Source organism: Moschus berezovskii, chromosome 14 (genome assembly GCF_049115385.1).
Source record: "Moschus berezovskii isolate FMDL1 chromosome 14, NW_MosBer_1.0, whole genome shotgun sequence".
Classification (NCBI taxonomy): domain Eukaryota; kingdom Metazoa; phylum Chordata; class Mammalia; order Artiodactyla; family Moschidae; genus Moschus; species Moschus berezovskii.
Window position 1 is genome coordinate 47,400,894 of NC_142473.1, and position 15,178 is coordinate 47,416,071.

Consider the following 15,178-nt stretch of genomic DNA (forward strand, 5'->3'; position numbering starts at 1 on the left):
TTTTGCTGAACCAATATGCAAGCACTAAATAATCTCAAAGTATGTACAAGTTAGTCACCAGTTTATAAATTTTCCACATAAGCCGATTATTTGAAATTAATGCTGCCGCTTCTCATTAGAATTCTGACAGTGTTGTAAACAATGGTGAACTCCTAGACTGGGCCAGAAAAGTTTATTAAATTCTGAAACACATAGCTTTGTATACAAAACAGTAGAAAATACTGCGCTCATCCCTCCAAAAAGCTCTACACACACACAACACTGGCATGAAAGGGATCACAAGACACCTGCTGTCCAATAACCATTTTTTTCCTGATGAATGAGTGCACAATGAATGGATGTACACGTGACATGAAAGCACTTTAAAAATGTAAATGACATTGTAACAGTTAAAAAAAAAAAAACAACTGTGAGTAATACTGAATTAGAATTAATGTCTCTTATCTTCTGGAAAGCCTGGGTATCCTGCAGTGCTCTCTCAAACTCAACATATCCAAATATGAATGAATCATCTCTACCTTTCAAATGACTTCTCCTCCAATTATGGATTTCAGTTGTCAACAACACCATTCACCCACGCCAGGATGACAAACCATGCCCCACTCCTCAATGTAAAGATCAGTGACAAAATCCTACTGTTTTCACTTCCCCTCTTTACACTCTGCCTGGCTCCCTATCACCTCAAAGATAAAGGCAAGCTCCTCTGTGTCCCCCTGTAGTCACTCACCCCCTGCGTACTGTCTCTAACATTTTCTCCGCCATGCCTCACTGCAGACTTTACACCCCACCAACACCACCGTCAACACCGACCCCACGCAAGCTCTATGAAGGGCTAGCTAGTTAATATTTAAGACTTTATACATCTCTGCTATATGTTTTTCTTTGTTTTGGGTTTTCCTTTTTAACAACCCTTTAAAAATGTAAAAACTATCTCAGCACAGGGGCTATATAAAAACAGGCTGTGCACTGAATTCCGCCAGTAAGCGGCAGTCAGCCAACACCTGCGATAGATTATAAGTAGTTTACCCATTTAACACACTTTTTCATGCTTCTATGCCTTGCCCCATGCTGTCCTGTTGAGATTACCTTTCCCCATTTCTCTCCTCAGTCATATCCCACCAAAGACCCACAAATCAGGATCTGTATTTTAACAAGAACGCCAGGTACTTCCCTATGCACATTAAAGTCTGAGAAGCACTGCTCTGGTAAAAGTGCTCTGACCCAGGTCAGGTGTTCCTCTTCTGAACTCGGTATACTGTACAGAAAGTATCTCTATATTCAAATGCTGCCCCTTGCTGATTTTTTGAACTCCTTATAGGAGGGACAATGTCCCACTCATCTTTGAATCTCCAAAACTCAGCATCGTACACAGATGTAGTAGAGCTCAGTTAAAGAAATGGAAATAAACCAAGCTAAACCTCAATTTTCTCATCAAAGAAATGTGTATAATAAAACTCATCATATAGGACTCCCAAGGGGATAAAATGGAACAAAAGTAGAACATTGTGCACAATGTCTGGCATAACAGATACTCAATCAATGCTACTTCCTTCTGCACTGCACCATTTCAAATTACATTTAAGAAAACATTCATGAAATAATATAGAATGAGGAAGAAGGCAAAATTAAATTTACCTATGATTTCCATTGCATAAAGATTATGTAAATATTCTGACAAATACTAGAGGAAAATATTACAGTCAATTTTGTTACAGATAGGATTATGAATTAATTTCTTTCTCCTCTTTGCAATTCCAATTTGGTTATAATGTTGTTTGTGAAATAACATACTTTAATAGGAAAAGAATGTGAACACAATAGGAAAAACATGTTTGTAAAGAAATACACACTCACAAAACATCACAAGGTCAAAAAACATCACAAGGTCAAAAAACATCAAGAGCTCTATTGATGTAATTTGATGAGATATTTATTATAAGCTCCTCCAGTATGCAGATTATCTAATACCGTAAATCCAGCATACAGTGGGGTGTTCAACAAATGTTTACTCGCTGGAGAAAAACACACTCATGTCTTTCCTTTCTCTTGTTGGAGATGTACCTGTTAAGCTTGTGCATCTGGTGTTAAGTTTAAGAAATATTATTTTCTTGGTTTTTTAAAAAAATTATTTCTGCCTGTGCCGAGTCTTTGTTGCCACACATGGGCTTTCTCTACTTGCAGCAAGCAGGAGCTACTCTCCAGTTACAGTGTGAGGGCTTCTCACTGGTGGTGGCTTCTCATGCACAGGCTCTAGGGCACATGGCCTTCAGTAGCTGTGCCATGCAGATTGTGACACATGGGCTTAGTTCCCCTCAGCATGTGGGATCTTCCCAGACTAGGGATCGAATCCATATCCCCTGCACTGGCAGGAGAATTCTTAACCATCTGACCACCGGGTAAGTTCTTGGCATTTAAAAAGAAGTAACAGGGACAGGAAGTGGAAAAAGAGAAAACAGGAAATCAAGAAGAAAAAAGGGAAGAGGGACAGAGAGAAAAGGATAGAAAAGAGAAGGGGGAAGAAATGTAAAGCAACAAGGCACAAGAAAGAAAAACTTTATTATATAAACAACTGACCAAAGCAAAGTAACTCAGAGGTGTTCTCATGCACGGAATTCAATCTCCCCAAGGCAGCAGAAAGAGGGCCCATGCTGCCTGATCACAACTTGGGATAAAAGCTGTACAGCACTCCTAGAAGTTTTAGTAGTGAGGCTATGGGTGTGGCCACATGTATGGACAGGATGACAAAAAGTGGGTGTGACAAGACAGTGCATCTAACTGACCATTCGTACAAGTCAGGAAACAGCTGGGAATGACCCTGTGTCCCTCAGTTCCTCTTGTATACTGGAGCTTCGATTCCTCTTGTATATTGGAATATCTTTTACAATGTTTCCTGTCTGCAGCAAACTGAGCTCTGCTAGAGGAAGCTCTCCAGGTTCCTCCTGAACCTTTCTGAACATGCCCTCCCCAGTCCTTTAGAGTTTGTCATCAGGGCCCAGTTTCTGCTCTGCATTCCCAGTGACTGTGCCAGGTAACTAATCTAGATTCATTTCCTGTTGACTTTGAACACAATCACATACTTATCACAACCAAATAACTTAAAGTTCATTATATTGGGCCAAGGAGAGACAAACATTCCCATTCTCAACTATTCGATCATAATAAATAATATATCACGTGTTGCTGTGTTAGTCTGAGTGGCCTGCACCAATTCTAAGAGCTCATTCAGTTTCAGGAAGCAGCTTACTTCCTCCTTCCAAGGCAAGTTGCACCAAAAATAACAAAGAATAAACTTTCAAGCTGCATGTGATTTTTGAGGCCTCTGGCTCTGAAATTTCTTTGTTAAAAGTTCTTTCCCTGTAATCATTAAACAGGGTCTCTATTGACTTAATTCAGATTTTATTTCACTGAGGATCTCTTAAAACTCTTTCAGGTTTGAGATTAACTGCATGAAGGCAATTCTTCCAAATAAGCAACAGACACATCCTGTTTTGTTCTTGGCTCAGTGGGAAATGAATACTAATGTAAAAACTATACTTCACACACACACATTTCCAGGAAAACCATTTGACAAAAATTTCGGAACCACCTCAAATGGGGACACGCTAGTTCTGGACTTTCGTGAAGTAAGTCACTTATTTATTTAATGTTCTTGATACTACTTTCTGGGTTATGGGAAACTGAACCAAAAGCAAATTCATCTATAACACTTATGTTATTCATATAACTACCACTGTTGCTGCTGCTGCTGCTGCTGCTAAGTCACGTCAGTCGTGTCCGACTCTGCGTGACCCCACAGACGGAAGCCCACCAGGCTCCCCCGTCCCTGGGATTCTCCAGGCAAGAACACTGGAGTGGGTTGCCATTTCCTTCTCCAATGTGTGAAAGTGAAAAGGGAAAGTGAAGTCGCTCAGGTGTGTCTGACCCTTAGCGACCCCACGGACTGCAGCCCACCAGGCTCCTTCATCCATGGGATTTTCCAGGCAAGAGTACTGGAGTGGCTTGCCATTGCCAGTAAGACGCATCTAGTTTCTAACGGCAAAGAAAATGTTCGGCCATTTTACAGGGACTTCCCTGGTAGCTCAGTGGTCAAGAATCCGCCTGCCAATGCACAAGACACAGGTTGGATCCCTGTTACTTAGGTCTAATACAGTATTAATCAAAGGTGGAGAATAAAATCTCACTTAAAAACATTTTGGACTTAAATGCAAATGATCATGATGATAAATGACTTATTGGAAACACAAAGATTACTTTAAATTTATAAAGCATAAAATCAACTGGTAATATTACAAATCAAACGCATATGTGACAAGTTAAGACATTATACTTCAATTTTATTTTAAATGTGTATGTTTTCACACTTGCTGCTGCTAAGTCACTTCAGTCGTGTCCGACTCTGTGCGACCCCATAGACGGAAGCCCACCAGGCTCCCCCGTCCCTGGGATTCTCCCGGCAAGAACACTGGAGTGGGTTGCCATTTCCTTCAAAATCTGCAAGCCTAAAACTAGTTCCAAATACAGTTTTTTAAAATACTCAGTACCATAAAAGTACTTTAATAAGTACTTAGGAAGGAAGTAAAATCTAACAAAGAATGGAACCTTAAGAAATAACTCCACTGCTTTTCATAAAACATGCAACCTTGAATTTGCATTGCTTGAGCAAAGGCCAGGAGCTTAATAAACACAAGACCATATTTTAAACCTTAGGAGGCTGGTTCAGCAGTCAGACAAAGCTATTTCACATAAATCTGTTTTAATGATCCTTTCTTTCCCCACACAAGTACTCCTGGCCACAGAGGAGTAATCTGTAGAACTAACTCTAATTCTACTTCTAATCAGAAGAATGCTGAGGGAGCTAAGGACATCAAAACAACAGAGTAAGTCCAAACAGTGGCATGACAGGGCTATCCTGACAAGTCAAAAAAAGGCCATTCCCTTCTCAAATGAGATGAACTTGTTTAGGAGAGGAGTAAGACACTCTTGTCTGCCTGCAAAGAGGAAAACAAGCAAGCTGTGGAGTCTTGGCTGGGCTCTGGGTGCAGAAAAATAAAACTCATGGCCCACCTCATGTCTTCTGTGAGTCCCAGTTTTTCAGGCCACCTAAAGCAGAAATCTTTTGAGTGTCTTAGGCAGGGCAGTCAGGAAGCTGGTGCTGACGGGCTCCCTCCACAGTCTGTGACTCAGTGATGACTTAAAGCCAATGACAAGTCCCCCACATCAAGTCAGAGCTGCTTCAAGGAATACGGTAAATCTCCCTACAAAGTAATTTCTAATTCTAAGGTCACTTTCAAGTCCACCATGTATATTTTGATGATGGAAAGAACCAAAACATCATGAGTAAGAGACCCACTACATCTCCAGAACCAAAGAAAACGCAGAGTGAAACTACAAAATGTCTTAAAAGACAATAATGGAGATTTTATTAGCATAATTCTTCCAAGCAGCAGCTAGGTTTAAAAATACCACTGGCGTATCTACATCTATCAACATTCTATTCCCTTCTATAGGTTTCTGTATTAAGCAAGATACTTTTCATGGACAAAAATTCCCTAACATGTTTTAATTTCCCCTTTAACATATGTGCCCAATTACATTATTATTATTAAACACCGAGAAACTGTTCCCACCACTACAGTGAACTTGCTTTCTCCTTGCTTACCAATGACAACCTAATTGTTAAATCCAAGGACAACTTCTCATTCATCACCCTCTAATTTTTCTATAGCACCTAATGCTAGGAACTACTTTTCTGCTTCTTAGAACTTTTTTTTTCTTTGGCACCCATGACTCAACACTCTCCCAGTTCTCCTACCTGACAGACTATTAAACTTCCTTTACCAAATCTACTTCCTCCCCGGCTACAGAAATGGACCCATGGTTCTGTCCTCAGCCCTCGCTTCTCCCACTACCGTCTCTTTCTTCCTTACCTAACCGACTCCCACGGCTTCCCTGTCTCCAGCCCTGGCCTCTCACAGCTCTAAACGTACTCTTCTGGTTGAAACAAGACAGTTCCACAAGGATGATCCACTCACAATGCCAACTGTACCAAACCATCACCATACATCAAATCCCAAATAGTTCATCACCAAATATTCACATACATCAACTATTTTAGTCCTCACAAGTGTCCAGTGAAGGAAGCAATGATCCCCATTTTCCAGATGGGGAAACCCAAACAGGGAGACTAAGTAATCTGTTCATGGTCACAGAGCCAAAAGGTGGTCAAGCAGGGATTTAAATCAGGCAGTCTGATCTGAAAGACCACGCTTTAAACAACTACACTATATTTCCTCCCAGTTGCCCAGACCTGAAAGTTGTCTCTGTCCCTGCACAGCCATCATGCTCCAGTTAAAAAGGACATGTGTTGCTCATTTTTACTGCCCAGCACCTAATTCCTCCCTTTTTTATAGTTATTAAAATTATATTTATTAATTTTCAATGACATGTTTACAGCATATTAACTGAAAAAAAGAGCAGGGAAAATTGTATATATTGTACAATCACACTGTATTCTTTTAAAAAGTCATGAATAGAAAAAATATAAGAAGTATCTCCAAATGTTAACCTTGGTTCTCTTTCAGTGGCAGAACTACAGAACTATAGAAAGTTCTTCTTTATACTTATTTGTAGAAATAAGTAGAATAAGAATCTAACGTTTCTGTAATTAACAGATATTTTATACGGAAAGTGAAAGTGTTAGTCACTTAGTCATGTCTGACTCTCTGTGAGCCCATGGACTATAGCCCACCAGGCTCCTTAATCCATGGAAGAATACTGGAGTGGGTTGCCATTCATTTCTCTGGGGGATCTTGCCAACCCAGGGATCAAACCCAGGTCTCCTGCATTGCAGGCAGATTCTTTACTGTCTAAGCTACCAGGGGACAGATGCTACTTATAGGGAAAGTTCAGTTCAGTCACTCAGTTGTATCCAACTCTTTGTGACCCCATTGAGTACAGCACGCAGGCTTTCCTGTCCATCACCAACTCCCTGAGCTTGATCAAACTCATGTCCATTGAGTTGGTGATACCATCCAACCATTTAATCCTCTGTCGTCCCCTTCTCCTCCTGCCTTCAATCTTTCCCAGCACCAGGGTCTTAATCCAGTGAGTCAGTTCTTCACATCATTTGGCCAAAGTATTGGAGCTTCAGCTTCGGCATCAGTCTTTCCAATGAATATTCAGGACTGATTTCCTTTAGGATTGACTGGTTTTATTTCCTTGTTGTCCAAGGGACTCTCAAGAGTCTTCTCTAACACCACAGTTCAAAAGCATCAGTTCTTTGGCACTCAGCTTTATGGTCCAACTCTCACACCCTTACATGACTACTGGAAAAACCATAGCTTTGACTAGACGGACCTTTGTTGGCAAAGTAATGTCTCTGCATTTTAATATGCTATCTAGGTTGGTCATAACTTTCCTTCCAAGGACTAAGCGTCTTTTATTTTCATGGCTGCAGTCACCATCTGCAATGATTTTGGAGCCTAAGAAAATAAAGTCTGTCACTGTTTCCATTCTTTCCTTATCGATTTGCCATGCAGTGATAGGACTGGATGCCATTATCTTAGTTTTTTGAACGTTGAGTTTTAAGCCAGCTTTTTCACTCTCCTCTTTTACTTTCATCAACAGGCTCTTTAGTCCCTCTTCACTTTCTGTCATAAGGGTGGTGGTGTCTGCATATCTGAGGTTATTGATATTTCTCCCTGCAATCTTGATTCCAGCTTGTGATTCATTCAGCCCATCATTTTGCATGATGTACTATACAAAGAAGTTAAATGAGCAGGGTGACAATATACAGCCTTAACGTACTCCTTTCCCAATTTTGAACCAGTCTTTTTGTTCCATGTCTGCTTCTAACCGTTGCTTCTTGAGCTGCATACAGATTTCTTAGGAGGCAAGTAAGGTGGTCTGGTTTTATAGGGAAAGGATGCTATTAATTTTTTTAAATAACTCTCTCTACCAGCTTCCTGACAGAAACCAGTAAAACTTGGCTTACATATAGCAGGCCTGCCTCTTTCTGACCATGAAAACTAGTGAAGGCACACAAAAGATCAGAGTGACAGCCACCAAACCATCACATAATAAAGCTCTGGGCATGAGTCAGTCACTCATTCATTCTATGAACTAAAAATAATGCATAAAAGCTCTTATCACTGATCTACTTTTATCTCTACAGGGGCTTAGTAGCAATAGTTGATGTTGGGAGTATCATTTCATTATTAACCTTATTAGTGAGGAAAGTTCAAAGTAAAACCCTAAATGAGTAGTCTTCAAAATGACATGTTTCATGTACTTCTGTTCTCCAGGGTCACAAATGGGGTTGTTGAGGGTGTACTGAAATTCCAAATCTCAGAACTCTCACTCTTTGGAAAAAACCAGTAGGCTGGGCACTGAAGTGACTGACCCCAGAGTCTGATCTTGACCATGACCAAAAGAATGACCAGGTAAACAGACCAGTCCAGAGTGGGAGAAGCTAGCAGGCACATTGATGAAATCAATGCTCACCCCCTTATGTCTGGGGAACTCCCAATGTGGAAGCTAAACACAAATGGACCCTTTTCAAGGCTTCTCTGCAGCTAGTTCATGACACCTCACCTAGATCATAACAATCAGATGCATCATGCCCTGTGATTGGGAAGTAGGCACAGAAAGCTCTCCGTGGTAGCAAGAACAGTTGCAGGAAGATCTGAGTTCCTGGGCAGCAGCGTGCAGGGCCAGAGATATTCCACGGTACAATACAGTTTCCCTATGGTTCCTCACTGCACAGCCTCCACATCGGTTTTCAGCCACAATAGCCATTCTATAAGCTACCCAACATTTTTAAAATTACCTTTCTGGCTTAAATCAGTCAGTCCAGCTGCTTCGAAGACTGGCAATTCGGCCAAGTGAGATACCTCACTCATCTCAGACATGTCTTCCTTTGCTTTCCTGCCTCACATGACCTCGCCCTCTGTCCCTTCCATCCAGAAGTATTCTCCTTGCTTTTTCCATTAGTCAAAACTCTTCCATCTTTTAAGACCCAGCATAAGTGCTATTTCCCCCCTAAATATAACAGCTAACAATAAGCACTTTCTAAGGGCCAGGCATTCTTCTCATTTCATCCAAAAACAGTAGGAGGCAGACAGTAGCATTAGTCTTAGTTTACAGTGGTGGAAACTGTAGCAAGAATTAAATAAATTGCCCAAGGTCGCACAGTTAGTAAGCAGTGATGAAGCAAGAATTCAAATCCAAGACATCTGACTCCAGATCTCTGCTCTTAACCAGGGAACACCAAATTACAGCTCATGAGTCAAATCTACCCTACCAGCCAAATCTGACTCTCAGCCTGTTTTTATACACCCTAGCTCTAAGAACAGTTTTCACATTTTTAAGTAGTTGGGGCGGGGTGAGAGGGGAGGGAAAGTATAATAATACTTTATGGTCCATGAAAATTATATGAAATTCAAATTTCAACATCCATAAATAAAAGTTTTACTGAAGCAACATACTGTCTTGTGGTTGCTTTCATGCTATTAACAGCAGAGTTGAGTAGCTACAACACAGACAAAAAGGCCAGAAAGCCCACAAAGTCTCAAATATTTTCCGTCTGGCCTTCACTGAAAAAGTTTAAGGTGATGCTTTTAACCACTGCACTCTATTGCCTCTCTTAAAAAGACTTCCCTGATCCATGACTTCTCCCAAACTGGAATAAATCTTTCCCTTCTCTGTATTTACATGGTATTTGTTCTCTCTTATAACAGGTTGTCTATTTTGCTTTGAATTACACTTGACTTTCTTTTCCTTGAGCAGACTGTGAATTTCTTGAAGGCAGGAAGTCATCTTTTTCACTTCAGATTCCTCTTATTGCCTCCTTTATTGATGCCAATCAATAAATACCTGCTGATCTGAAAAAATATTGCAGTGTAAACTTTTAAACAGATTTTCCTAACATGAACATGAATCACAGAAATAAATCACAGACTGGACTCCATGCTGGCAGAGTGGATAATAATGGGCATGCCTGATCACTAGTGGTGGGTATATAGATTGGTATAGCCTTTCTGAAGGGGCAGTTCTGCCTTGTTTATCTAATACCCTGAAAGTATGCATTTTTTAGGACTTAGAATTCCACTGCTCAAACTGTAGAAAGAAAGAAGCAGACTAGTGTGCAAAAATGTATGCAATATATTACTCACAGGAGCTAACATATTTACTGAATACATATCACGTGCTAGGCACTGAGCTAACTCCTTTATTTTTTCCCCAAGTCACAACTATTATTTTTTTAATTTTAGATTTTCTTATTGAGGTAACACTGGTTTGTAACATTACATAAGTTTCTTATATACAACATTGTATTTCTACATCTATATGTACTACAGTGTTCTCGCCACCAAAAATTTAGTTTCTATCCATCACAATACAGTTTACCTTCTTTATTCATTTCACCATCCCCACTCCCACTACCCCTCTGATAACCACTACTCTGTTCCCTGCATCTACATGTTTTTGTTTGGTTTGGTTAATTATTTTGTTTGTTTATATTCCACATATGCATGAAATCATATGTATCCACCTGTCTCTGACTTGTTTCACTTACTGAACTAAGTTCTTTAAATATGAAGCCTCACAACCCTTAGAATAAACATTTTTTAGAGCTCTATTTTATAGATGCTGCTGCTGCTGCTAAGTCGCTTCAGTCGTGTCCAACTCTGTGCGACCCCATAGACAGTAGCCCACCAGGCTCCCCCATCCATGGGATTTTCCAGGCAAGAGTACTGGAGTGGGTTGTCATTGCCTTCTCCGACTTTATAGATGAGGAAATTAAAATTCAAGAGGTTAAATAACATTGTCCAATGTTAGAGGATTACAGATGACTCTTTTTTTAAGGGGAAGACTACAGTTGATTAATCTGATATTATTAGTCTTTTCTAAATTTACAACTGTAATAAGCATATATTAGATGTATCATTTTTAGGGCAATAAGGCAGCACAGAGCCTTACTCCTGCATTCCCTGCTCCTCTCCCCACCTTTGGAAACTCAGGGAAAATAATCCACAAAAGAACAAGCAAATGTCCTTTTTAATTTACTTTGTAAAGTATGGTTTAAAAAAAGTCGCCATCCTGACTTTGACACAGGAGTAGTATTTCCTCACATAAATGAGCCTTGGGAATAACATTCTGGATCCTATGTGTTTCCCATATAGTATCCTTCAGCTAGTTCTTATGGTCTGCCAACATGTAAGTAGACAGAAAATTATGTTGTGACTTGTACTGAATAAAAGACTCCTTGAACGTGAGAATGGATTTGTCTATAATTAGAACAGCTTAAAGAGGAAGAGCCTCACCCTGCCTGTAAATATCCAGAATTACTGCATGACCTCAAATTACTAAGTCTGGGACTTTTTTGGATCCACGCTTTTGCCTCTGATCCAAAAACACTAGCACAGGACTGCCTTCCATATCTACACTGAATTAACACAGATACTTCCAAGTTAAATCTATTAGATGCTAAGATAGTCACATAAAACTTCCCAGAGACACACCTTACCTCTTCTGGCACAATAATTAGTGGGTACTTGTCCTCAGATAAAAAGTTGAAAATAACCCATATTTTAAATGCATCTTCTTCCGTAATGAACAGGGGATTCTTTGTGAGATTTTTTTTGACACAGAGGGTCCAACACATCCTATTGAACTCAATCTTGTCAAAGTTGTCTTGGACCTAAAAAGAAATGAGGAAAAATTCCAATGAATCAGTCCAAAATAAGTAGCACGTAAACCAAGTAAAACAGAAAGACAAAGCCTACTACAGGCTTCCATTTTAATCAATCCAGTTAACCAATAACCATTTCCTAAGTAGTTGCTTAGGTACCACACTTTCAAAGGTTCAATTAAGAATGTTATATTGAGCCTGACACTGAAGTAACACCTGCTCACTTGGCACAGAACATACTAGCTTGTCAAGTAATTTTTTCATGTTAAATATTATCTTCTAAACAGACTACCAATCTTGGTATAGGAGTTGAGAATGTCAGTTATTCAATATGAGCCACGTGTAGATATCATTTTTACCTATATGGTCAAAGAAGATACTTTCTCTTGGGAAAAACTATTTAACTGAAATTCTAAAAAGACAGCTCTGCCACTCGGTCATTCAATCATGCATTCAACATTCCCTTAGGGTCTACTGGTACGCTTCCCTGGTGGCTCAGATGGTAAAGAATCTGCCTGCAATGCAGGAGACCTGGGTTCAATCTCCAGGTCAGGAAGCTCCCCTCGAAAAGGGAATGGTAACCCACTCCAGTACTCTTGCCTGGAGAATTCCATGGACAGAGGAGCCTGGTGGGCTACACAGTCCATGGGATCGAAAAGAACCAGACATGACTGAAGTGTCTTGGCACACATGCACAAATGAGCCAACTAGCTACATAAGGATATAAAGGAACTATTCTAGTGGTCAAGTGGCTAAGACTCTGCTCCCAATGCAGGGGCCTGGGTTTGATCCCTGGTCGCAACTAAAGATCCAGCACATCCAAATAAAGAAATAAATAAACAGTTTTTTAAAAATTAAGTAAGGATATAAAGGTAAAGAACAACTTGGTCCCTGCTCTTAGAACAGTCACAGTTCATTATGAAAAACAGACATGCAAACAGACAAATCTTAACACAGTGTATGGTTCAATAGTTTTTACTCATTCAATGGATAAAATTTAGACAGCAGGCATTATCTGCCAGGGACATCACAGAAATACTGAATATACTGGGTTGGACAAAAAGTTTGTTTGAGTTTTCCCAAAAGAGCTTGAAGAAAAACCCTAATGAACTTTTTGGTCAACTCAATACTGCTAGTCCTTGTCTCCAAGGACTATCAAGACAATTACAATATAGTGTGGTAAGTATTACACAGATGTAAACAGAGGCTTCTGTGGGAACACTGAGGAGCTAACAACCAATCTTAAGAACTGGGGAAAGATTTACAGAAAAGGTGACAGAGCTGAGTCCCAAAGAACCATCAAGAGTCAAACAGTTTGAAAACGGGGTAAAGACTGTTAAGGTAGAACAGAATGGAAGAAAGCTCAGGTGTGGAAACAGCCGTGGTCGGTTTGGAAGAACTGCAGAAGATGAACGTGAATGGACTACTTGGTACTGAGGGTGGTATAAGTCGGGCTCCTCACAAGTACAAATCACAGAAACTATCTTGAGTTCCTTTAAACAGATAAGCAATGTATTGGAAAAGCAATGGGTAACCTCAAAGATCTAACACAAAGGCTAAAAAATTTAGACTCTGAGACTAAGCCATTAAAAATCCAGGCTAGGCAGTCAGAATCGCAGTTGAAACTACTCGTGGTACCAGCAGGTGGAGACACCACGGTCAGTATAACATGAGGCCATTGCTGTTGCCACGGATCCAGTCCTTGATCCTCCATGCCACTCACTGCAGGTTCAGAGTCACACTGGGTCACATTTCTATGCCCGAGCTGCCAGGAAGCAAGGAAATGAGTATCTCCTCCTTCCAGATACAAGAAAAGAATTCAGATACTTGACAGTCAGAAAAAAAAAAACAAAAACAAATGCCCACTGTATGTGGCATGGTGAAAGACTAGGCTAGGGAGAGAGTGAAGACCAGATCATGAAGAGCTGTATATGTAATTCAGGGTAAAGAATTAGGATTTATCTGTACTTGGAGGAGTGGGCAACATACACAACCTGCATTTTAAAGCCAGGGACAATATGGAAAATGGGAGGAGGCAGAGTGGGTAACAGGACAACATGAGCAAAGCAATTCTGTTTAGAGAGAGAGATGAACAAAGTGTTGTGTATAACATAAGGAAGAAGTCACTAGTTGGCTGCAGGAAGAAGTTTCTCTTTGTGGTTGGCAAACCAGTTTCCCAAGAGTAAGAAGACATCCTTTGTGCTCTGCCTTCGGCATGCAGTCTCGGTCTGACACCATTTCCCATACCCTCAATATACACAAATAACCCCACGAAGGGAAAGTAACAGCTGCTGCTTCTCTTTTTTCTTTCCTTTTCATTTCTTTTTTTTTTTTCTTTAACACCTCTTTATTGAGGACTGAGCATATGTTCGGCATTTTATATGCAGTTTCTCATTTAAACTTTGTGTTGGCCCCATAAAGGTTAAATATCATCCTCATTTTACAGATCAGGAAACACGTTCAGGAAAATTGGGTATCAAGTTTACATGACTAATAAATATCAAAACTGGAGTTTAAAATCAAAGCTCATATTCTATCCCTTTTTTCTATGCCCAACTGCTTGTAGAACTTAGTAGACAGAGGACTCTATATGATGGAAGACTTCTCTACAGGACTAGTCTCAAAGGCCACTTTATCAACTCTAAACACCCACAGCCCTAAAAAGCACTAAGTGGAAGATACACCACCAGGGGAAATGACATATGCATGGGAGCAAAAAGCTCTGCTCCGAGGAACAAGAAGTGATTCTATGTGGATCATGTGGTGAATTAAGACTTCCTGAGAGGGAGTGGCCAGATTTATGGCTAGAAAAGCAAACACAGACAGAAATCACAAAGAGCTTTATAATGTCAATAAATAAATAGCCTTAGGAAACCCCCCATTTTAGAGCAAAGAACAGCCAGGTCATCTGCAGCCCAGATCAGTACTTTGCAGAAAAGACGGTATTTGGGGCAGATCTCAAAGCACAGTGAAACAGTACAAGGAATAGTATTGCAAAGGATAGGAAAGGAGACTGCATGAGCAAAGGCACAGCAGGAGCAGCACACCAGCCACGTTTGGGGAACAGCCACAGCATGAAGAGGACAAAAACAGGGAGAAAGAAAGAGAAAGTGCTCAATTATGGGACTCTTCAACCTGCAGTTCTGGTAAGGTGTTTATGTCATCTGAAGACAATCAAAGAAGGAACTGCCACCTAAGAGGAAAGGCAGATTTGTGAACAAACTGCGCGCCGACAAGGACTGAAGCCACAAGGGTCAATGAGAGGAAATGCAAGGCGACAAGAGAGGTGGAGTCAAAACAGAACCTCCGAGGATTTGCACATTTACAAAGTGAGAGAAGGGTAAGGAATTACGATGACTGGAAGAACAATCAAAGTAGCGGGAGAACCACCAAGACAAAAGCTGAGTGAGCCAACAAGAAGAAGGTCTGACCAACCCAGCAGTCTCCCCCTTCATCCAAGAGGGGTAAGTTCCAAGACCTCCAGCA

The 15,178-nt window shown here is 40.4% G+C and overlaps 1 protein-coding gene across 1 annotated transcript in view; it reads right to left on the minus strand.

Moving 5' to 3' along the window:
- Positions 1-15,178, minus strand: part of SWAP70 (switching B cell complex subunit SWAP70) — a 78,200-nt gene that overhangs the window by 25,004 nt on the left and 38,018 nt on the right. Inside the window, exon 3 of the mRNA XM_055423396.2 lies at positions 11,528-11,701. Within this exon, the coding sequence (XP_055279371.1) occupies positions 11,528-11,701 (174 nt within the window). The remainder of the gene's footprint in view (positions 1-11,527; positions 11,702-15,178) is intronic.